Source organism: Sturnus vulgaris, chromosome 11 (assembly GCF_052056855.1).
Source record: "Sturnus vulgaris isolate bStuVul1 chromosome 11, bStuVul1.hap1, whole genome shotgun sequence".
NCBI classification, from domain to species: domain Eukaryota; kingdom Metazoa; phylum Chordata; class Aves; order Passeriformes; family Sturnidae; genus Sturnus; species Sturnus vulgaris.
Genome location: NC_142253.1, coordinates 18361370 through 18385617, shown reverse-complemented (window position 1 = coordinate 18385617; position 24248 = coordinate 18361370). Strand labels below are relative to the sequence as shown.

The 24248-nt window shown below is 39.9% G+C and overlaps 2 protein-coding genes across 8 annotated transcripts in view; both read left to right on the top strand.

Annotated features, from left to right (window-relative positions):
* The window catches only part of TAMM41 (TAM41 mitochondrial translocator assembly and maintenance homolog), a 38550-nt gene extending 29585 nt beyond the window's left edge, over positions 1–8965 (top strand). For 3 of the 4 annotated variants that reach the window (XR_015806122.1, XR_015806120.1, XM_088171694.1), the window contains one exon: positions 4897–8965. The gene's annotated coding sequence lies outside the window, so the exon portion shown is untranslated. The remainder of the gene's footprint in view (positions 1–4896) is intronic. The other variant, XR_015806121.1, reaches the window with a different exon arrangement.
* VGLL4 (vestigial like family member 4) overlaps positions 1–24248 on the top strand; it is a 93832-nt gene that overhangs the window by 17959 nt on the left and 51625 nt on the right. For 3 of the 4 annotated variants that reach the window (XM_088171691.1, XM_088171690.1, XM_014869763.2), the window contains one exon: positions 4897–4973. In XM_088171691.1, coding sequence (XP_088027817.1) covers positions 4898–4973 — 76 coding nt within the window. In that variant the 5' untranslated portion in view covers position 4897. Of the gene's footprint in view, positions 1–237; positions 1125–4896; positions 4974–24248 lie in introns of those variants that run through there. The other variant, XM_088171689.1, reaches the window with a different exon arrangement.

The following is a 24248-nucleotide window of genomic DNA, read 5'->3' as shown; positions in this document are numbered from 1 at the left end:
TGTTTGCAGCAGGTTGTGTAACATGTAGGATGCTCTGAGTGATCTTGTAGGTACAAGACAAGGTCAGTTTGGACTTTCCCACCTTAAATTTCTTAGCTTTCAAAAACTAATAGCTTGCTTCTTAAAATGTTGCCTTGTTAAAGGGGATTTATGCAACAAGACAACAAAAAGCAAAATAATAAAATACCAAAGCTCTGCTTTAAGCTTATAATTTTCTGTGTGATGAGTAAAATCGTTGTTTCTGTTTGAAGATTTGCCTGTTCAAACACATTTTCCACATGCATAACAAGCATAGTTTAAAAAACCCCCAAAGTAGGGGATAAATACATTAAAAAAAAAAAAAAGGTGGTATTTAGCCAAATAGGCTGAACTTACTCTCAAGATTTTGAATTGTAAATGCAGGGGATAATCAGTGTTACTTGGTAATCATGATCTCTAGTGAGCACTTACACATTTCCCATTTGAAGATTTCATATGGGTCTCTCAACACAGGGTTTTTCTGTCCACAAGTAGAAGCTCTGGTCCAAGCAAAGCTGAAGAAATTGAAATGTATTGTGCCATTTTGAGAAAATTATTGATTGCCACATGCTTATCATTATTCTCATTCACGGGGCAAATATGCTTTACTCTCACCTGTCATAAAAAATGAACTCTATTGACCTGTTTTGCATACAACTTCTGCTTTATCTTCCTTCCCTGTGCTGATCAATTGTGTCTGGATTTCCTGCTCCGTTTCCCTCTCTCCCACTGAAATCAGCAGAGGCTGTTTCTTCTTGGCATTTCTGGGTATGAATTTGGGCAGGTTTGGGTCCGTCTGTCCCCAGGTGGAAGCTGCTTTTCACCTATCTGACCACTCTTTTCAATTAATCTTGTTTTCCTTGTACTTCTGTTTATCTACACTTTGGTCTTGATGGTTTCTCAAGTGCCTTGTTATTCATGAATTGCTTTTTGATTGTTGTAATTAATGGGCTTTGTTTATTAATCCAGCCTTATCTGTGTGATTTCTGCAGGTGGCAGTTCAGGTGCCAGGCTTTTGTGTGCATCGTGGGGAGGCTCAGCCTTTGTGTCCTGGCAGGGTGTAGCTGTGTCCCAGCAGCTTTGAGGCTGGGTTTGGTGTTCCTCAGGTGTGTGCTGCTGTTCTGGCAGTCCCACTGTAATCCAGGCATTGTCCTGCCTGTGATTTCTCTTTGGGATTTCATATCCAAATTGTATCAAAATTCTTCTCATTTTGTCTTGCCTGCACTCCTTCTGTTGTTCTCATCATCCATTTTGTCCTTGTTTTTGGCACCTGATTTGAGCTAAGATCTGTCCTAGACCCATCCTGACTCTGTATGAAATCACTGCCCAAACATCATCTTTGTTTCTCTTTCTTTCCTCTCCCATTGCCATTCCTCCTTTTTAAAAATCAAATGTAAAGTTCTTCTCTTTATCTCACATCTCTCCTGACATCCCCCACTGTGAATATGAATTTTGGTGGGATTAAATAATTCTCTGTTTCGCTGAGTGAGTGGTGCTCTGCTGCCTGTTAACTGAATTTCAAACCTCAGGGTTTTTCCCTGCATGATCCTCCTGATGCTTGGAAGGTGCTGCATAAATCCCTGAAAACACTTTAATGTCCCTGTTCTAAAGCTTTCACTTCTCTATAGCCTTCAAAAAAACCAAAACATTAGCAGGCATTTGTAAAGCTGAGAGTAGTCTGTGTGTTTCTGGATCTTGCCAAAATATGAGGAGAGGGAAAATGAAGTGGAGGACAGGGAAAATAAAGTTTTGTTTCTTTACACTAATAGCTTCATGTGCTGCATAAAAAAACTCCAGGTGGGTCAGTGTTTAGATCAGTCTTTGAGCCATCTCTGCATTCAGATTTTATGTCTTTACTGTTTTCCAGAATGTTTCTTTGCTGCTGTGGAGTTGAGAGGGCAGAATAGGGCAGCACTGAGTAGGAGTAGCAACTGATAAATAAGAGCACTTTGTAAGATATTAAACTAATATTTGAAGTAACAGTAGATAAAAAATCTCTTGAATGCCAGTAAGAGTGCTTTTGGCTCGTGTCTCCTGTATCTAACAGTTAAGACTCTGTAACCAGTGAGATTTACTTGGGAAACTGTTTCCAGGGTGGTTAAATCAGATGTAGCCAGGGGAAACCCACTTGTATCTGGTGTTTCCCTTCTCTGCTTTCCCTTCCCCAGAACTTGCAGAGTTGTGTTTTGGTGAAAATTCAAGGTTGGGTTGTGCTGCATGGACAGGTTTGTGTCACACTGAGAAATAGCTGGATTTGGTCAGGAGTCTCCTTATTAACAGGGCTTGGGCTTTTTTGTGTGATTTTCTTTGCTTGGGGTTTTATTATTTTTATTGTATTTTATTTTATTTTTTGGAAGCCTGGGAAGTGTTTTTGGCCTTTCCTTTCTGACAGGTGACTGGCCCAGGATGGCTGGGCTGTGCTGTCCAGGCAGCCCTGACTCAGCTGCAGCATCTTCTGATCAATTTGGGATTTTAAACTTGGCCCTCCTCTCTCTCTCCTGAACTGTAATCACTGATGTGTTAGTCTAATTTAGAGATAAAGAGATATGCAACATGATGTGAGAAATAATCTGGCAGTGCACAGCTCCTTGCAGGTTGGTTCTCTGTTTAAAAAGTGACAGAGTATTTGGGATTTCACGCTGGGATTTGCAGTTTTTTGAATGAACACAAAGCCTGGATGTCGGGGGAAACCTCAGCAGCTCTCTCATGATATGAACTTTAATAACACACAAAGCTGCAAGGCTCTATCGAGGCCACTTTCAGTCAAGTTGTTTTTTAAGTGTCTAATTTCCTGACCTGAATTAAGACTTGGTTCCTGTTTCCTTCTCCCAGTGTGGGTTTCTGTCACCAGTTAATTCTCTGACTGGGAGCACGGTCTGGAAAGGGATTGGGCATCTGCTACTCTCATTATTTGAAAATTACTGGAAAGCTGGAAGAAAAAAAAAAGTTTCTTAATGTAGCTTAATGTATTTTGTTTTTAATAATAATACATTTTACTATTCTTTGCATTGTTGTTTATCAAGAGTTGATTTTTTTCCTAAAGACTTGACCAGAAATATTTGTATTATTGTCTTTGAAGTGTAGGATGAAGTTAGCACTGAATCCTGAGTTATCTCAGTCTGGTGTAGCTGCATCCCCTGATGAGACAAATCATTGTTCCAACTGAATTTTTAATCTTTTAGAGGAATTTCTGTGAGAGAGTCAGAAAACTCCAAGAAAACAAAAAATAGAAAATAAACGAAGCGTCAAGGCTGAGTGGTGCAGAAGACTTTTCAGGGAACACCTTCTTCCAAATCTTTGCTTTGGTTTGGAGGAAGATGTGGCCAGCTGTGAAAGGAAGAAATATTTCATGAAGACAAAATAATAAAATAAGCTAAGATCTTGTTTCCTAAAACCTCTTGCCCACAGGTATTGTCTTTAAATTAGAGTTAATTGACTTTATAAGTTTAGTTAAAATATTCTTGAGCAAAAGCTGATTCTGGCAGGGAGAGAGAAACATGTTTTAATCCTTAATACACTTGATTATTTTAAATTTCTCTTCTTCTTTCATAGCTCTATGGAAATCTTACTGGATTTCACAATTTAAACTTCAAAGTATAAGCTTAAAGCTTAAAAATATATTTTTTTCCACTTACAAATGCTTTAAAATCCTTTTTCTTATGCTTTAAAGTCTTTGATTAGTTTAAAGTGTGACTTATTTAGGAAGAGGGAGTGAGGATAGTGAGGTTTATTGTTTTAGTGCAAAGGCAAGGAAATTGCTTCCCAAACATGTGCTTGTTGTTAAGTCAGTGTACATGCTGGACATATGTTTGAGATTTCTGCAGTTGCAACTACCTTTTTTTTTTTTTTTTTTTTTTTCAAGACTGTACTGTAAAGTTAGTTACAGTAAACAGTTCTTATAAGCTAAGTTTTTACTAAGTTTTTTGTGGAAAAACTTCAACAAAATTTAGTTGTTCTGGGTTTTTTCTCATTCTCCATTTTTTTAACAGTTCTGCCTGTGCTGTTGCCTTTTTATTTGAAAATGCTTTTAAGTTGTTGGCCTTGTAGTAGAAACATCTTGACAACATGTTATTCTCTTCCTTCCTTTCCCTTTCATATTTTTGGAATTTCATACTGAAACATCTTTATTTTTTAGTTTTGAAGCCATGCATGTGAAACTTTGAGAAGCTGTGACTCAACCACTGGTTTTATGGGAGTCTGGTGCTTGGTGTAGTGCTGGAACAGGCATTTTTAATGTGGTGGGAATTAATTTTTCATGGCTGGGAATTGTGTGGCAAAATCCAGGGAAAAGCAGCTACTGAGGTGTGGTTATGATTGAAAAAATATACAGTTCTGTGTGTGGTTGTACATACCCAGAGTTCAATTATGTGTTTATTAGTAAAAAAAAAAAAAATCTTAATAAAATGATAAAATTTAGATGATTCTACTCTGGGCATGGGAGGGAGTGTGGAGGTGGATTTTGTGGAATTCTGAGGATCTGAAGGCATCCATGGCCATGCAGGCAGCCAGGCCAGCTGTGCCTGCACTGCAGGGACAATGTCTTAGATATTGGCTCAATATTGGCTCATGATGGCTGTGTATTGACAGATAACCCTCTTACACCAGGTGTGAGCAGTGGAGCAGCCCCAGCAGTTGGGAATTTGCTGAATTTGGTTTTTGGGTGGGAAAGCCAATCCCAGCATTTCCCTGTTTTCAGCAATGACACTTTAACAAACCCTGTGCTGGTGTAACAAGGAAAGAACAGCAGAAAGTTGCATTTTTTTGGGTTTTTTTGCTATCATGCTCCTGTTGTGCATTACTCCTGTAAACCTGGTGTGTGTGTGTGTGTGCTCTGAGTGATAAATTTACTCTCTGAAACTTTGCTTCTGAATTTTGCAGGATGCAGAGAGGAATGGAGACTCCCTTGGATGTTTTGTCCAGAGCAGCATCTCTGGTCCATGCTGACGATGAGAAACGTGAGTTCCCTGTCCTGCTGGGTTTGCACTGTGCCTCAGCCCACAGGCTGCTTTGATCCAGCCTGGAATTTTATTGGGCCCAAAAGGTGTGGGAAACTGCCTTCAGGGTCATGGAGATGTGGAGGAAACCCTTCAGAGGTTGTTTGCCAACACCTTGCATTTAAATTGGGCAGTGGGCAGGAGAGATTGACTGATTTTTTTTTTTTTTTAATTAATTTATATCTCTCTCTATATATATATGAATAATTTAAATATGAATTTATTTAAAAATGTATTTAATTCATGTGAAGGTGCCTCTCTTTTCCCAGTTGCATTTGCAGTGTTAGCAGACAAAAAGTTGTGGTGGAGCTGCTGTCAAACTAAAGGTTGAGAACTCAGACTCTCAGATAATTTTGGTTACATCTCATTTAAGAACACATAACTGGGTGGGCACCAGTGGGCTGCAAAGATTTCAGTTGATTAAAAACTCTCAGCTTGACTGTTATCATTAGTAAGGAGCTCTTCAAAAGGGAATTACAGGATTTTAAGTAGTCAGAGGCTCGTGTTGCCCATTATTTGGGTAATATTTTTGCTTTTACCATTCATGGTAAGAGTTTCAGATGAGTTAACTCATTAATATTGAAAAATATTGAATACTGAATAATATTTTCAATTCTGCCAAGCTGCAGTGCCACTTCACAGATCAGATTATCTACATGCTCAGTGAAAAATGTCCTTGGTGCTTTCTGAGCAGTGTGTGCACTTCGGGTATCAACCTCAGGAGAAAAATGGTATTTTGAATTTCAAACTGCTTTTGCAAGTCACTTCTGCACATAAAATCACCTTTTAAGATGAATGCAGCTTTTCTTCTTTTGTTCCTTTGTTCTGTATATATTTTTGAAAATGATCTGCCTTGAATATTGAATAAAATAATTGGTTTACTGCTGTAAATCTGCTTTGTATGTAATGAACGTTGTGTTTGCTGTTCTTGCATGTTCACTTTGCTGCTGGATAAGTCCCAAGGTTTCAGTGGTGCCACTGCAGGAGGATGATTTGGTTGATTTGCCCCAGTTATTGAGTATTACTGGTAAAATGAACAGCAGTGGAACTCCTTGAGGAAATAATTTCAACCATGATTTTGGCCTGGGGAGGAGGGGGTTTCTTTTGGCTACATTTAAAAAAGTATAGTTTGAATTTATACTCTCCATTTTCTTGAGCTTAAATGCATTCTTTTTGGTGAGCTGTTGCCTAAGACTGCAGTTTGATTTTGAGCTCCACAGGGTAGGAATGTTGGATTTAGAGAATGCAGAGGAAGTCTGATTCAGTGCAACTTGCATGTGAGGGAGCTGATGTGTATCTGGTTCTAATTTACATTCCTTTAGTCTTACCACTTAGACTTAATTAGATTTATGCCACTCTGCAGCTTCTAACTTGTGCTGTCTGCAGCTTGCCCTGCTGTTCTCTCCCAGCCCAAAGTGCTGCAGTGGCAGGAGCTGCTGGGAGCAAAGAAACGAGCAGAGCTGTCCCTGAGCTTGTGCCTTCCTGTGCCAGCTTCTGGAACTCATTCTGGGTAAAAAGGACCTGGTTTGGAAGTGAGTTTTAAATCTTGACTTTAGCAGTTGTCCTTGAACTCATTGGGTAAAATGAAGTTAGTTTGGAAGTTAGTTTTAATCTTGAATTTAGCTGTTATTCTTGAATTCATTCTGGGTAAAAAGGAGTTTGTTTGAGAGTGAGTTTTAAATCTTGACTTTAGCAGTTATCCTGGACTTTGCAGTGAGGTTCTAGCAGTGCTGCTATCTGTGTTTCTCTATACCCACTCACTTTCTCTAAAACAGAATTCTGCAGTGTTTCCAATATTGCAGTAGTGACCAGGAGGGCATTTATGCATTTATGCATTTAATGCTTTGAAAAGTGAAGGATCCTCTTATCTCCGTGGGCACTCACTGCAGGGCCAAGTAATACTGAAATGTCTTAGTGTGTATACAAATGATGAACTGTTTAAAACAAATTCTTTTCAACTTAGCAGCACTTAAAGAAATGAGTTTAACCTCAGCCAGCAGCCAAGTGCCACACAGCTCCTCACTTTCATGTCCCCAGCCCTGCTGGGATGGGGAGAAGAATCAGGAAAAAGGGTAAAACCTGTGGGCTGAGATAAGAACAATTTAATTATTGAAATAAAATGTTATAATTATGATCATGCAAAGGCAAAAGGAATAAACACAGAGCCAGTGAGTGATGCCCAGCACTGATGGGTGGCCCCCAGTTGGTCCCAGTTCCATACTGGGCAGGATGCTCTGGGTCAGTGGGAACTTAACCCTGGGTGCTGCTTTCAGTCTCATCTCTGCTTTAGCTCAGGAACTATAAACTCTGTTTCAGCAGCTCCCAGTTTAAATCATCCTGCACTTGTTAGCAATGAAAATTTATGAACCACATTTGTTTAACTACTGTGTCATGGGAAAGATTAATTATGGAGCAGGAATGGCTACTGCAGTTTGGGATTTTAACTCCTACCATGGAGATATAAGCAGTTATTTAGGTTTATTGTACAGTGGATCTGTACTTAAAAAAATCAAAAGAAGGCTGAACAAGAAGACAGACAATGATGTCATTATTAGCCAGACATGTTAAAGGCTGGTTATTAATTTCTGACTTGTCAATAGTGGAGAAAAGTCCATTAAAAAATCAGTTTCCCCTGATGAGGAGCTATAGGTAATGTGCAACTATTCCATGTAAATGTCACCTGAATGCTTGGCTGGGATCGTTTCAGGGCTTCAGAAATGGGATTTAGAAGAAGTAACCACCTCTGTGATGCTGGTTTTTAATTGTTACCATGGCCTTAAACCTTACAGAGCGTGGGTTATTGTCAATTGATTTTTGCAGTTTCCAGTGAGGTGCTTGACACTCGTTACTCTTCTTTCCCTGCACTGTTCCTACCGGGCTTGTTCTGATTTCTCATTGCTCAGGGCTCAGTCTGGCTGCTTTTGGACAGAGCACAGGGTGGGCTGGTAGGGTTTAGGCAAGTATTCAAGCAGTATTGTATTTATGTGGTAGAAGGGGTTTGGGAACTGGTCTTTCAGTTATAACCAGAGTTTTAGAAGCATAATCTTGACATGGAAAGAACAGTGAGGAAAAACACTAATCAGGAGTTGTGCTTGCAGATTTTATTGTAAGCACTTTGTACTCAGTCTGTGTGGATTTATAGGAACATTTTATTTACACTTCCCTCCAATATGTAAGCCCAGTTTAAAAATACAGGAAAGAATGAGAAAAACCAAGTCTATTCTCACTCTTTCAGGGTAATACAGTGAAAAGTCTGCTGTGGGCAAGCAGGAGAAAATACACTCCCACGAGGAAATGAAAGGTTTGGGAACAGCTCATAAATGGCACCAGCAAGTCCTGGGTGAAACTTCGTGTTTTAATGCCTTGGACCAAATCCACACCTGTTGAGTCTTGCTTTATGTTTTGCAAAACTGATAGAGAACTACATCAAAAAAAAGAATTATCTGTGGTGAATCCGTGCTCCTTGCACGTGTGCCATCAGTCACATGTGTGCAGGGAAGCCTGGAACTGCAATTCCACCCTCCTTGCCTGTGAACACTGTCATTGTTTGGCAACAGTTGCTTTTATGTGGTTTAGTTTAATCCACTTCAAATAATTAAGCCAGACCATACAGTTGATATTTCTAGTACAGAAGAATTATTGTGCTTTAAAATCCCTGCCCTAATCTGCTTTGTAATAAAATCCTCGTGTAGACAAGAGCCACCAAGCAGTTCTGGCTGTTCCTCACTGCTATCAGGAGTTCATTAGCAGCGTGGATTTTGGGCTGCCTCCCACCCCCTCATGAATAAACATGCAATGATTATTTGTTTTGGATAGCTGATCCCAAAAAAAGATCCTGCTTCAAGGCTGAGTTGAGGAGAGTTTATTCTTTTTCAGCACTGTTGAAGAAGATGGTGACTCTGTAAGCTTATTGTTTTAAATAAAAAAACAAGCAGTATTCACAGAGAATTAGACTTGAGTGTTGTTGTTCGTGTTGAAGATATTAATGGTGAAATATTTCCAGCACCACCAGGACTTTCCACCCACACTGCTACTGTTTGTTGTGTAAATTGATGGCAATTTATGGGCAGTGAGCCTGAGGCAGGATTTAAAATCAATGTTTGCAGAACTTTAAAGAGCTTCCATCCTACTGTGGGAACAGTTACATCAGCACTGAAAATTCCTGAAGGTGTTCTGAGGGACTGAAAGTGAGGAATTGGATGGAATTTGATCTGTGAATGAAGTTGGTACAAAGAAAGTCTCAAGGATCATTTGCAGTTTGGGTTTTGGAGGATTGTGAGATTTTTCCAGCATTGTTTTTTTTCCCTTTTTGTAGAGATTCCTCTGTTTCAGAAGAATGGGGAGCAGGGCAGCATTTTTGCACAGATGTGAAATAGCAGTGTCATGTCACAATCTTTGTTTATTTTCTGTTCACAGCTTCACCCCATTCTCAGCAGAAGTGGGAGGAATTGTAGTGTAAGGACAAGAAATATTCTATAGCAAAATATTACTCAAAACAAGGAAAGATTTCCAGTAGAACACAATCTTATCATGTGACTTGCCCTTTGTAATTAATTTCCACATGGAGGTTCAAAATAGCAAATCTTGTAACAAAGAAAGAAAGAAATGGAAAAGGTCTTGGATTCTGAATTAAGAGAGATTTCAGTATTGCTGCTCATCCATGGAACTTTGGCTTCAGGGGTGGAAGGGAATCAAATTGGTTCAATAAGGGCATCCTGGAGCATGTTTAAGGATCTTTTGATATCTGAAATATGTTTGTCAAAACCAAATTCAGAGTTTCTTGCTTTGGAGAGTGTTGGGTTCTGTTGCTTTACCTGGGAGTCACTGCAGAGAGTGACAAATTCCCTGTCTTGGTTTTTCCCAGTTTAGCCTAAGTAAGGATTTACCTTATGATAAAAAGGTTGTATGTGATGCTTTTCCTAAAAATCCTCCTTGCTGTGACTTCCAGGACTCCTCCAGTAATGAAGTTTTTTGTTTTGTAGGACAATACTTGATGCAATCCTGCTTGGTTGAGGGCAACACAACCACTCGAGTTCAGATTTTTTTTTTGCATTTTGTAAATAAATTTAACAGGATTTTGCATGTGAAGTTCTTCTGAGTACTTTCAGACTTTGGGGATTTTTAATTGGGGTTTGTCAGCTCTTGGGTGTCTCTTATTAACCAACCCAGCAAAACTTTAGAGCTTGGCAACTTCTTCAGGATTTTGGTTGAGGGCAGGGTGAGAAGTTCTCCAGGCTAATTTCTAATATGAATATAGATGGGTTCACCACATGGATGTTTGTTCCTTCTTTTATTGCTAATTAAAATATTGATTTGGTTGTCTTTTTTGCCAGGTTGGTTCAGGGAAGAGATAGATATTTGATATAGACAAAAAGTTGGTCTTAAAAATTAGAGGTGGGATTAGACTGTGGTGTTCTGCCACTCACTTTAATACCCTGAATTCTTTAATTGTGGAAATAAATGTGTATTTAAGTAAAGGAATAGTTTTTGTGATTTAGCAACTGTGCCTGTGGTCAGAGCTTATCTGTGCTGTCCAGCAAAAGAGAAACTGAAGTTTCCTGGAGGAAAAGCTCGATTTTCTAAGGAGCAGTGTCAGCAAAAATCTACATTTGTGATCCCTTAACAGCCATGAGAGGTGTTAAAAGTACATTTATCAGTTTGTCATGTAAGTAGTGTTTGATCAATGGTGGAGGGAGTCTGTTAGTTTTGGAGTGGATTTTGTGACATAAATCATCCTTTTTTTTTTTTTAATGGAAGGGGGAAAGTATGGAAAAGTGATGTTTCAGCATAGTAATAATGTGATGGAAAAACATAAGTGGTTCAATCCTTGAGATGCAGCCTGAATCATCTGATGTTGTATGAATACCAAAAGCTTGAAATAATAAAACTCTGAGTAATAACATGCCGAGTGTTCTGCTTTTAAATTGATGAGCCCCACAGAAAACACTAATATCTTCTCTGTTTGAAATATCAGTAAAGCTGGTTTTCAGTAAAATATCTGAATGGCTGAACTCCTGACCTTCTGCTTTTTGTCTCTCCAAAACCTTTAGCTGCTTGCATCACCCAGGATCTCACAGAGCAGCTTCCTGTGAGTGCTGTCAGGGCCATCCCATTAATTTTAGGATTTTCTTGGAAGTAGGAGTGTTACATAGGACAACTGCTAGCTTGGCTTGTTTTGTTTAAAAAAACAATGAATTATTCTTACCCCCAGAAAGTTTCACTTTTTTTTTTTTTTCTCTCAAAGTTTATTGTAGCAAGAAAATAAAAGGATGTTTTCAACTTGTTAAATAGGCTGGAAAATGGGGCAATTGTCTGCCTGGCGCCTCGATGTGTTTTAGGAGCAGGGGAACCCCATTAGCAGAGCCAGTGGAGGGATGGAAATTCCTGCAGGAACAAAGGGCCTGCGTGTTCCTTTGGAATGAATTTTTCCAAAGTTCAGCTGCCTGCAGTTTGTAAACACATCCTAGCATCCTTCAGACACCCCAGATGTTCCTCCCAGAGCTCCTGAGCAGCAGCAGCCACACAATTGTGGCTTTTCTTCCCGAGCCCTTCTCACTTAATTTGGGATAAAATATGGGGGCTGCTGGCATTGCCCTCCCCCAGTAAATGGTGTTTGCTGAAACTTTATCTCTCTAAATGTTGTCTGGCAAGTGGAGGGGGAGGAATCTCCTTGCTGGGATGGAATTTGCCATCAAATACCAAGCAGTGCTCTGAAAATCACAGCTGGCTGAATAACAGGCTGGTGAGGGGGATGGCACATCCCAGCTGGAACTTGTCAGTGCACATGTTCCTAAATGATTGTCATTTCTCAAACGCAGGGCTTGGGATTCGTCTGTTTTACCAGAACTCCTATTTGTTACAGCCCGAATTCCCCAACAATGCAGGGAAATCATTCCCTGATTAGGTTTTGTCTGTGGGGATGGAAACTATCGTGGAAATCTGGCCATTCTCCCCTGGTACATATTATTTGGAGTGTTTAATTTGATTTTAGAAAGAAAAAAAAAAAAAGTTCTTTGTTAGTTAGAAGGCAGGCTGACTAGAAAAAAATGCAGGGTGCTTTCCCAGGATGTCCTGTAGGAGCAGAGAGAGCACACAGGACATTGCTGGAAATGGCAGTGCCACACATGGACAGGCAGCAAGGCACAACTGGGGAGAGGAAAGGAGTTAAAATATTTCAGCAGGACTTTGGACTCGGCATATTTACTGCTTTCTGTACCTTTTTTAATGTCCTTGTTTCTGTGGTACTTATTTCAGCACTTTATCAAGTGTCTGGAAGGGTTGCAGTAGAGCACTTTGCAATTTCCTTGTTGCCTCTAACACAGTGTCTTAGACCAGGCTCCACATTATAAACCCAATTCTTTTAGCAGCTGTTAAAATTGCCTTTAAATTAAAAGTTAACTATTAAAATTGAGGTGGTCCTATGCAACCTTCACTTCTTGTTCAGTCACCCAGTCTTTAGTGAAATGATCATAGAAATTTTACAGTTCTGTTGTAAAAAGCAACGTGCGAGTTCTTAGTTAATGAGCATCTGTTTGGAATTTTCTTTTTTCCCTGGCTGGGAACCCAGACTAGATTTATGGTATGCCATTCAAATTCTGACCTGGAGGAGGAGGGATGTGAACATGGATTTTCCAATCCAAGGTGAGTGTCCTGATGGAATGGCTTGTGAGACAAAGAGAGGATACAGTCAATTAGCACACTGCTTTACTAATTCCTGCCTTTTGTTCTGTTGTTCAAAGAAAAAAAAAAAGCAACAGTTCTTGCTTCAGCCTGAAGAGAAACTTATTTTTTCTCCAAGGAGCAAACACCAAAATGACTTGCTTTTATTTTTTCCTCTCTTTCACTGCTGACTCAAAAATCCATTCCCTATGGAAGCAGAATCCTGGCTACAAATCTGCAGGGCAGCAATAAACAATGTCACTACAGAAAATTCTGTCATCCATAAGCTTAAAAGGAGAAATGCTTCTTATTTAGCAAATTGAAGACTGAAGAGTGATTTATTGCACTCCTCTGATTTTTTTTTCCCCCCTTTCTGTTCTGACTTTAGGCTTAATGACACATTCATTGAGAGGAGCTTCAAAACACTTCAAGAGTATTTTTGTGCATTCCCTGCAACAGTGTTGTACTGGGTGATCATAATTTCATAGCAGTGGAATAAATTTGCTTTAGATGCACATTTATTGCTCTGTAAGGCAGAGAAATTCTAAACAGTTGGGCAGAACTGGCCCTTTGTGTGTTTTCTTGGTTCAAAGGGAACAATTTTAGCACAAGCACTGGGATTTTTCTGGAACCATGCCAAGAGCAGTGACTGCTTTGATTTTCTGGGTCATGCCCACGTTGTCTGTTTGGTTTGTGTGAAAACATCTGTGTGTTACAACTGGAACTTGATGACTGGAAATCTCCTGCCTTTATTTGCTTGCTTTGGGCTGGATGGATCAGGCTCCTGACAGAAGAGTGCCCAGCTCATCCATGGCTCCAGCTGTCCCTTCATGCACCTCTTAATAATATTTGACTTTATAAACATGCAGAACTTCTACTTTTCCATTTGAATTTGCCTCCAAATTGTGAGGTCTATTAAGGACCTTGTTTTTATCCTCAGCTTTACCTCATCAGCAGATAATATAATGGTTTTCCAGCAGGGCTCTGGAATTCCAATGTGTTTAAGTTGAACAGTGTTGATATCTGTGATCTTACCGTGCAAGAATCTGTCTTTGGGAGAATTTCAGTAGATCTATTTTTATTTCAGGATATATATTTTTTTCCAGGATATATTTTTTTTCCACAACTTTTTCTTCAGGCTATATTTATTGCAGAAATGCTGATACTTACCATAATTATATCATCTTATGCTACATTATTATATACCTACTCAAATTATTCTTTTCTTCCAAAATGATGAACTCCAAGTTTAGAAGTATATTTGAATAGTTGCTTAGCTTTAAATACATCAACACTGATAGTAGTCCTTAACAGAATTATCAATCAGTAATTTATTCATATGTTGAATAAAATAGGTGCACAGCTTATTGAGAATGTCATTTGTCAATGTTTGAGGATGAAGGAAAATAATGGGGTTTGCACTGTTGTCTTCTGTGGAAAGGAAGAAGAATTTGGAAAATTAAAAAAAATCAGATTTTTATTTATTGCATTTTTAGCAATTATAGTCCCTGGTGTCAGTGGCAAGCTCAGAGCTGTGGGAGTGCTCCCTGTGAGCCTCAGTGGGCTCCTGGCAGGAGCTGCTCCATGAGCAGTGGCTCAGCTCCTCAGGACTCCCAGCAGATGTTTTACCTTCAAAGGTCACTTGAACTTTGTGTCCAGGCTGGCTCCTGCTCCCCAGAGCGTGCCAGCAGAGGTCACAGCTGGAATGTGGCTTTGACACCAGCAATGAAATTTCGTGGATTTCTTGTTCACTTCCTTGGTTATCCAACCAAATCTCACCATGCCCACTTTGCCAACAAGAGGCAGGAAGGATTTCAGGTGGCAATTCCATGTCAGAACAGAGATGATGGAGCAATTGATGGGCTCTGAATGGCTCCTGACACAATCTCTGGGGTTCTGAGGGCTCGATTTCTGCAGGACTTCAAGATTCAATTTATCCAGCTCCAGGTAGAGCAGAGCCAACCTGAGAACTGCAGTGTCATGTAATAAAAATTTGAATATTGTTGTGCCTGCACTCTGGTGTTCTCTGCACTCTTTTTCTTGTGGTCATGTGTTCAGATTTGCATGCATGTGTCTGTCTCATCATCTGCCAGCTCTAGCCTCCATTTATTTTTCCTTTTGCTTCTCAGCAGCAGGGCACAGTGGCATTATGAGCTGTCCCCTGACCCCACTGCAGTCCCATCAATGCCACTTTGTCTCTGTCATAGCCAGGGATGAATTAGGAAGGGAGGAAGGCTGGCAATAGAAAAATGTCGATTTTTGCCACTGCTTGTGGCTGTTCCCTCCTGCCCAGCCCTGCTCCTGTCCAGCCTGTGCCCTTGGGCTCCTCTCACAGTCCCAGTTATTGACAACAGCAGGGCCTGGTAGCACTGCAGTCATTTCCATTAACACGTGTAAAGGGCTAAACAAAGAGGTTTGTGGAAGAACTTTTATTTATTTCTCAGATTGGATTCTGTCCTGGGTTTGGCTGGGGCAGAGTTTTTTATTCTGACATGACAGATACCAAACATATTTTTTACAAACTCCTTTCTTCTTTGGATTTCTGCTCTTCATTAAGTTGGAAAGGGATCATAATTTTCATTTTTAATTGGCTGAAATTGCATGTTCATTGAAGTAAGGGGAAAATATTTATACAAGTTTTCATATTTATGAAAATATTTATGTTACCTTGTGACTTCTTTTGATTTTTAAAACACAGAGAAGATAAATAATTTCTCTGGTAGCTGTAAAAAAACTGAAGTTTCCTTTGAGTAACAGAAGCTGTAAATGAGGAATTTTTTTTTACTGTCTCTTTCAATTTACTCTCTGCATTCTCTGAGGTCTTATTTTTAATTTTCTTTCTACCTGCCAATAAGAAGGCAGTGGTGTGGGGGTAGTAGACTGGAGGCTGCAAAAGTGTGTGCAACTTATTGCTGGAATTAAGTTCCATGGGCCAGCAATTTAATTAAATGTTCCATGTGAATTAGTGTCCTTGAATTTGTATGGCCATAAGGAAATCCACATAATGCCATTTGTCAAGTCACTGAGATTTTGATTGCACAGAAATTAATTGTTATTAATGTAATGAAACATTTAAAATATTTAAACTCTTGCTTTTAAGCAAGAGTTAATTCATTTTTTTAATGAGAATTTCTTTTGCATTTTGTTGAAATAGCAAGAAATAATTGGAAGGTACTTTTGTTTCAGCTGGAGGTTTGTGTCATCAGCTTTAACTGAAATGTATCTCTGCAATTTGATTTTCTAAGAGTGAGTGAAGGAAAAGGTGAGAAATGGTGACAATGGGGATGAAGGGAGGACAGAGCTGTCCTGTACTAGAACATTCTTAGCACGATTTCTTTGCCATGGTATGAATTGTTGGTTTAGCCCATAATTCCTAAGAGTTTAGATACATAAATATTTTATAAGGTGCTTCTGAAGTAAAGGTATGAGAAGGAAAGTGGAAAAGCAGAGGGAATTCCACAGGGAATTAAGCTGGAGGTTGGGGAGAAAGGATTTGACAACTTTAAAGTTCCTTTAAGAGCTGCAACATCATTTCTTGAAGCCTGCTACAATCTCATTTTAGCCTATAGCTGGTTATTGAGACCGTGGGGTTTGGCTTTGTCACTGTGCTGAGAAGGAGCTGTTGAATCTGTTGTGATTTAAAACACTTTGTGCTGTGCAATGTCAGGGATAAAATAATAAGATGAGGGATGAAATAATGGTGTGGCAAATGCTGGTGTCACCAAGACATCCCCTCCCAGCTTGTTCTCAGTTCTAGGCTGTGTAAATTATCAATTTACTCAGAAACCAATAGAGGAAATCAACTTTGGGAAGTTGTCATGACACAGTAGCATCAGTTGAGTGAGTTTGCTGATGTGATGAACACACACTGGATCAATAAAACCACTTTAATTGATGCCAAATCTTCAGAGCTCTTACTGCAGTTCGGTCAGATCAGACCAAGCTTAAACTTTAGAATTGGAATATTAGAGGAGACATGTGAGTGTGTGAGGATGAGCACTTGATGTTTCTGTTAGGATTTGTGTGCTGGCTGTTTTTGGGAGGTCTCTCATCTGCTGGCACCCTGCACTGGGACCTGTTTGTCTGCAATCACTGCTGAGCCCAGCTTATCCTAAACAACATTGCTCAATTCTGGCACCCAAAGGCGCAGGATTTATTTTCAACCTTGGTTATGCAACACAGCAAACCGACTTGTATCCCTTCTTTATATTGTTTTAGGTTTTTTTCTGTGAAACTTTGCAGCTGTTGGGTATTTGATAACCTCTGGCAATGCTGGGATATCGCTCCTGGTGCTGAATCCTGTTGTGGCTAATTGGTTTCTTTGGGATTGTCTTCACTGCACAGCCATTCCTGACACAAATTCAATCTTCCAGCAAGCAAAGGAAAGCTGAATTGAGCAGGCTTTAGGCTGAGCTGGTTGGCCTGTCTGGGAGTATAAAATAAAGCCTCAATTAGCTCAACAGAAAATATTGTTTAATATTCTGTGGTGTGATGTTGTCTCTGGAGCTGATCTGACTGAGAAGCTCCAGCACAATTTACCAACATCTCTGAGGGTTCAGTGTTTGTTCAGTATGTGGAGAGCCTGAGGAGAAAGTGGAGTATAAAAATCAATGTTACCGCCCAGCAGTAAATGAGAATGATCTGAGAACAGTGACTGCAGTGGGGGTTAGGTTAAACTTTAAAAATTCATGTTCCTCATGTATACAGAGGGAAAAAAGGAGGAATGTTGAGACGGGATCCAGCTCGCCAGAGATGGATTTTCTTGGTGGCATAAAATTCCATAAAAATAAGAATTCAGGCAGAAGCTTTGCCAGGGCGATGTGTGAGCATTGTTATCGTTATCAGCACTGCTGATCTCCTCCTTTTGTATTAGTGGCACGGATTTATTGTGGCAAATCTGCTGCACTATGACAAAATATAAAGGGCTTCCTGCTTTGGAGCTGGGAGGGTTATTTGTTTAGGAAAATCAACAGGCACCTGGTTAGTGTTCTTTTGGTGTTCCCTGTGGAAGTGATGTGTGCACAGGAGAATCTGTTGGGATATCTCCTATAACTCACTGAAAGTTTCCCTTTGGAGCTGCTTCTGCTGCTGCTAGCTCTGAGAGGTGAGCTTTGATCTTGGGATCATGTGCACTGCAGATTTTTACTGAGGCTGCTGCCTCGCCAGGGCTCATTCCCATGCACAGTAATTAATTCTAATTATTGTGAGGTTCGTGCATGTGGAGTCGTCCTCCTTCTGTTTGGTCAGAGAAACTGTGAGGGTGTTTTCCTGAGAGCCAGGTCAGGCTGAGGGGGTTTTTAGCCGAAGTGAAGCAGCAGATCGTGCTCGCTGAGATGTGTGAAGGGTCACAGGAATGCAGGGATGTCCAGGATGTGCAGCTCTTCCCAAACTGCAGCATTTGGGTTGCTGCAATGCTGGGCTGGCAGGTCAGGATGTACAGGCAGGAATTGGCTGCTCCTCCCTCGTATGGAGGGAAAATGCTTCACCTTCCTGTGAGATCAGGCCTTGGAAAGGTCCCTGGAATAATGTGAATTTCCATCCCCCTCCATCAAGGCAGAGAGAGGAGTTTGCAGCCCCAGCAGGAGGAGGTGGGTGTTCCACCAGGGTTCCTAAAATGAAGCTTCTCCCCTGGCTGGTGACTTTTGAATCCACTGTCAGTGCATTAACAGGTCAGACAGGTTCTGCCTGAAAGGAATATCCAGAGCAAGAGTTCTTTTATTTGTAATTACCAGAGTGGATGAAAGCAAGGTGTGGTGCTTGGGGAGTCAGGATCTGACTGGCTTCTGTGCCTTCAGGGAAATCTCATCTTCCTGCTGCATTTCTGCAGCTGCCACTGAGCTGGATTCTTGCCTCGGGTGAGAACTGCATGTGCTCGTGTTTGCAAGGCTCTTGCAGATAGAAATTCTGTGCACATAATGTTTCTGATCTATTGTCTGTATTAAAGGTTAGAAAATTCGCCTTTTAAAAGTAAATATACTGATCACGTGGCTTCGCTTTAGGTGCCTTCTTCTCTTTATGTACGGTAAAAAATAAAATAATTTCTTCCATTGTGTTACGGGTGTCTAAATATGTGACTTCAGAGAAAGCTCCAGATAGGGAATTTGTTCTGAGACAGAAGATCTCTACATGGCTGAGTGCATTTGATGAATGGACACCAAAGAAGACAATGTGTTTTGGCAGATGGATAACATCTACACTTTTAAAAAGTTGTTGTGTTCTGCCCAACCCAAACATTTTGGCACTTCATGATCAGCCTTGGAAAATGTTCAGTTCAAAAGTTTTCACCAATTTCCAGTTCTGAGCTTGTGGATTCACTTTGATGATTTCACTTCTAATTAATATTTTTTTTGGTATCAGTTAGATTTAAAAGCTGAAAAAGAAAAAAATTGTGTGCAATATTTTCAGGTGCCCACGGGAGAAAAGGGCCTTTAAGAAAAGCATCAGAATTGCAAAACTTTACAATATTATGGAGTTGCAACGTAGAGAGCCTGGAGAAAAAGGGAGCAATAATCTTTAAATATTTCTATATTTTAAAAATAATATATTGCAATAATTATCCTGAAATCTGGTTCTTAAAACATGTAATGGTAAAGAATAGAGTCTCTCCAGCTCAGGATTTTGGGCTTTTTGTTAAATTAAAATTTATTATATAAAATCTATTAAATTATTAATTTAATTTTATTCCTTATATATTTTAATAGAAATTATTTTTATAATTTTCAGGTGCTTTTTGCTGCTGATTCTTTTCAAGCAGTAGCTCAGCAGGGAGCAGCAGTGTGTGAATTTTGGAGCTCCTGGAGGAGTTAGGCAGGGCTGCACACCATCAGCAAGGCTGACAAAACTCCAGACTGAGGGTGGAAAGTGGGAACGTGTGGCTGGGAGGCTGCACTGCCCTGCTTTGGGCTCTCCTGTCACCGTCCCTGCAGCACATCAGCCCCAGCAGCCATTTCCACATGACACTTCAACTCCTCCAACTTCTGGAAGCAACGAGCTCAGAATTATTGGCAATAATCTGATTTATGTAATTAGCCCCGCTCACCACCTACAGCAGATTTTTTTTTTTCTTGCTTGGGAGCTGGGATTTGTTTACAGGAGAATTTTATCTCAGTGGAGAGCTGCAGGGACCATTAGGACTTCTTCCTCTTTAGCCATCAGCCCTGTCACAAAATAATTCCTTTTTCACCCTTTCCTCTTGAAGGAGGTGAATGTGAACTCCAGTGTACCCAGGACATCTTTTTCCAGCTTTTTGGAAAGAAGGTGGAATATCACTGGATTAGAGAAGCAAACACTGAATTCATAGGTCTGAGAGCACCTGTAGCTCGAGAGAAAGGAAATAAAAGGTCAAGAGGAAAGGAGCAAGAGGGGGAGAGATGAGGGAGTACTCTGAGAGTGTGAGCTGGCACTTCATTCCTGGGATTTCACAATGCCATGACTTGAGTATCTTTTAGTGCTGTGGGTGCCTTGCTCTGTCCAGAGGGAAAAAGGGAATTTTAAAGCCTGGAAATGGGGAATTTTAAAGCCTGGGTCATGAAGAATTAAAGTTAGATTGGGAAATGGTGGTGAGACAGGATGGGGGGCTGTGGGTAAGGTGGGATTGATGGGAAACGTTCTTGGTTCAGGAGGAGAGGGATGGATTCAGGGTGGTTGAAGAACACAGCTTGAGGAAGGTGTTGAGATTGTTGGAAGGAGAGAGAGGAGCTTGTGGGTGAGTGAAAGGGGATGTGAAGATGGAAAATATTTTAAAAGGCTGAGGAAATTTTGGGGACGTTGTGGAATATTCGTTGTGTTTGGGAAATGCTGATTTTCAGGAAGTGAAGGGGTGGTGGATGTGAGCCTTGGGCAAAAAAAACCTGATGTGTACCCACAAATCTGCACACCTAAGGCTTTTTTTGTGGTTAAAATTTGGTAGCTGTGATCCTTTCCTCTCTGCCTCTGGCTTAAAAACAAGCAAGTGCTAAAAGATGACAAAGCTCAGGTTGTGGTCACTGCAAATTCCTGCAGCACCTGGGATTCCTCACGGCCTCGAGGACAACCTGTGCCATGGGCAGTGCTCACCAAAGGGAGATTTTGGTGACTTTTTGGTAAATTAAAAGCCAAAAATTGGGTTTAAAGTACAGTCTCTGGTTTTATAGGTGGTGAGTGATGGTTGTGTGATCCCTAAGAAAACCAGAGTGGAGCTGGTAAAGGGGAAGTGATGGGAAATGTGAATATAGAATTTACTGGTTTGTCAGAAAGCTGGAAGTTAATAACAAATAAATGTCTTTTTAAATCCAAAACATGAAAAAAACCCCTTCTTTTTTCCCATTTCTTTTTGGAGTAAAAACAGCAAAAGCACAATAAAAAACCCTAGTGTTGATTCCACTGAATAAAACAGTTTTGGTGGGGAATTTTCAGCATTCTCTAGGTTCCATTTTTGGAAGGAAAACCAAAACACCTTGTGTACCTGTAAAATTGGAAATTGTGACTTTTATCCATTGGATAAAGGGTTTCAGCTTCCATTCAGGGCCAGGCTTGTCCTGGCTGGGGAGCAGCAATGTTGGAAGGTTGTGGTATTGAACAGGGAGGGGTTTTGTGACTGCTTTTGGGAGGTTTTTCCCTGTTATTTCTCTTATTTCTGAGACTTGAATTGGTACCTCTGGACAGCAAAGGCATCCTCTGCAGGATTTAGTGGAATTAGGACAATTTATAATATTCCACTTGTGTCCTACAGAACCCTGCACACATCCATGTATGTGAATAATCTATAATATTATATATTTATATAATAAAACATGCTCTTCATGTATTAATACTTTAAATAATGCAAGGGTGTTGTTCTTTTTCTTGTTTTCTTTGTTCTTTTCTGTTGATCCAGAGGACACCCCTCAGCATCCTGAGCAAAGGTTTTTTTGTGTGACTGGGTTTTTGTGAGCACAGCAATTTGGGATGAGAATGTATTTAAGGTGTGGGATTTTTTGTGTGGTCAAAAATATTATTAAGGTCAAATACTTTTGAAATAATGGAGAACAAGACCCTCAGTTGGAAAAGAATAGCCTTAGAGCTTGAATGAAATTTTAGTTTAATTTAATGAAGGAGGTTGCAAGTTACATAATTGGGTTTTGCAATAGCTACCTACTAATATTTTAATCTTAAAATTTAGGATAAGTAATCGTTGTGATGTGTAGAAGCCCAAATTATTCTGTTTCATAAGAAAAGTTGTGATTGATTTTAGTGCATGGGACAGCATTGGGAATCCTGGTTTTATCTCATTTATAAGGTGATTATAATTATTGGAATATTCAGTCTGTGTGCAAACAAGGTCACCTCCATAGATTTACATATGTTGATGTCTAAGCTCAATTAGGCCCTGTATATTTATATATAAAAAAGCATATTTCATGTCTTGCCAAGTGAGCTATAAGGGGAAATGTTTTCAAAGACTTTAGCAATCTTGGAGCTCTCTGTTTTATTTCTAAACCCTGTAATTAGTGGCTCCTGGAGACTGGATTTGCTTCTTCCCAAAGCTGAGGGATACACACAGTAATTTTGAAATCTAACCTCTAAACATGGTCTGGCTCCTAATTTTCCTAATTTAAAAGTGGTTTAGATGCCTGAGCATCAAGCTGACTTAAAATTGGCTTTTTTTTCTTTTTCTTTTTTTTTATCCTGTTATTTCTCATATTGGAAGATTATAAAGTAATTTTTTTGCCCTGCTAACACGATGTCAGGGCATGGCAACATTTGCACTTCACTGTTTGTATTTGGAGGCTCTGGTGGTGTTTGAGACTCTTTGTAGTTCAAGTTGAATTATGTTTGTGATTATCATCAACCCTTCAGAAATTTAAATTAGTATGCAAATAACAGGGAAGATGATCAAGTTTTTAATTAGCACATAACAATTTTTCCACCCAGATAAACTAGATTTATCTGATGTGTGCTTTAGCTGCATTTTTGAAGTGTTCTCAGCCCAGCCTAAGAAAACAAAAAGAGAAAAACACCAGCAAATTGAGAGCTGCAAGGTACCAGTGAGAAATGGAAAACATTGTTGATAAACCAGAGGCCTCACCCAGCACATCTGTGCCTATTTTATATATTCACCCTGAATTAAATGTGGTTTTTGCCAAAAAAAACCCTACAAGGGAAGCTCTGTCTGTGCCCTGCCTTGGATTCTGCCTTTCCTGGCCCAAACTCCCACCTGGAAAAGGCTGTGCAAGGACAGCAGGTGTGTTTAGTTTGGGGTGGGAGGCAAATGGTTCTTGCTGATGAGGGTGGATTTTAATTAATCAAAAGCTTTTTGAGTTGATAAATACTTGAAATTTTCTGATCTGGTATGAAATAGCTGGTGCTAAATCACTCAGTATTTACAAACAAGTGATCTGAAATTTTTATTTACCATCAGGGTGAGATGCTGTTTAAAATCTGTGTGTCTCTAAAGGAGTGAGTACTACAGAATAAGAACTGCAGTACAGCAAGGCATTTTTAAAAAATAATAGTATAAAAAAGAAATTTAAAAAAATCCCATCTGCCAGTCCAGACAAGCCATTGCCATTTATTCCTGAGCCCTACAAGTGCTTGCAGCTCCAGACATTCTTAGTCACACTGTATTTTTGGTTTCCCTGGCATTTTGTTTGGTGGGGATTCTTGTCATGAGTTACCCAGCACTTTGTGACACTCACACACTCATTAACAGATTTCCTCTCTAGATAATGCTGTGTCTGCGTTTTTTAAGCAGCATTCCCTAAGTTTCGATTATGAGAAGAATGATAGAATACACAAATTATTTTGTTACAAGTCGATATTAAGTGTAAGCTTCCTATTTCAGTCTCAAGAAGCTCCAGTGATAATTAAAAAAAATCTTTCGTGTTCCCTAATGTCTGGCAGGTTGTTGAAACCTTTAACTAGGGGACAGGTAAAACAGGTAGGCACCAGCTTGAGCTCAGAGATGCTCTACCTGGTGGGGCTTTCTTTAATTATTGATTTATTTTAAGGGAACATGTAGTTTGGTGTGATTAAAATCTATCTGCAATGCAAGTTTATGATTAAGAAAAAAAAAAGAAAAGAACACACATAGGAATAATGTGTGTTGTGATATCTCCTGTTCACTGGTGCAGCTGTGAGTGCTCAGTGCTCTGTCAGAAGTGTGTAAAGTTATTTTTTGTGCTGTCTGACTCACCGAGGGAAGAGTTGTGTTTGTGGATCTCACCTGTGAGATTGCTGCTTGCAAGGAACTTGAAATGTCATTTTCCTTGCCGTGCATTTCTGGGCTTGCTGAGTGTTCAGTCCATTTTAACTATTTCCTCATCCCATCTGAATGGATTTCAAAGCAAACACTCCATCCTGCTTCAAGGAGAATTTTCGTTTTGCTTTTCTCCTGTGAAATGCATTCTAACAGAAATGCAGGAACGGGGGTGGTGAGAGCAGCAGTGTTGCAGTGGAGTGTGTGGAAAAAGAAAAAAAAGAAAAGTCTTTTCCTTCAGGCACATCGCCACCTAGCAACCCTCAGCTCGAATTTGCTCTTTTCTCAGGGGAAGGAAAAAGGTAAAACCTGTTTTTAAATGTTCCTGCTTTATTCCTCCACCTCCTCCTTGGTGTGCATTG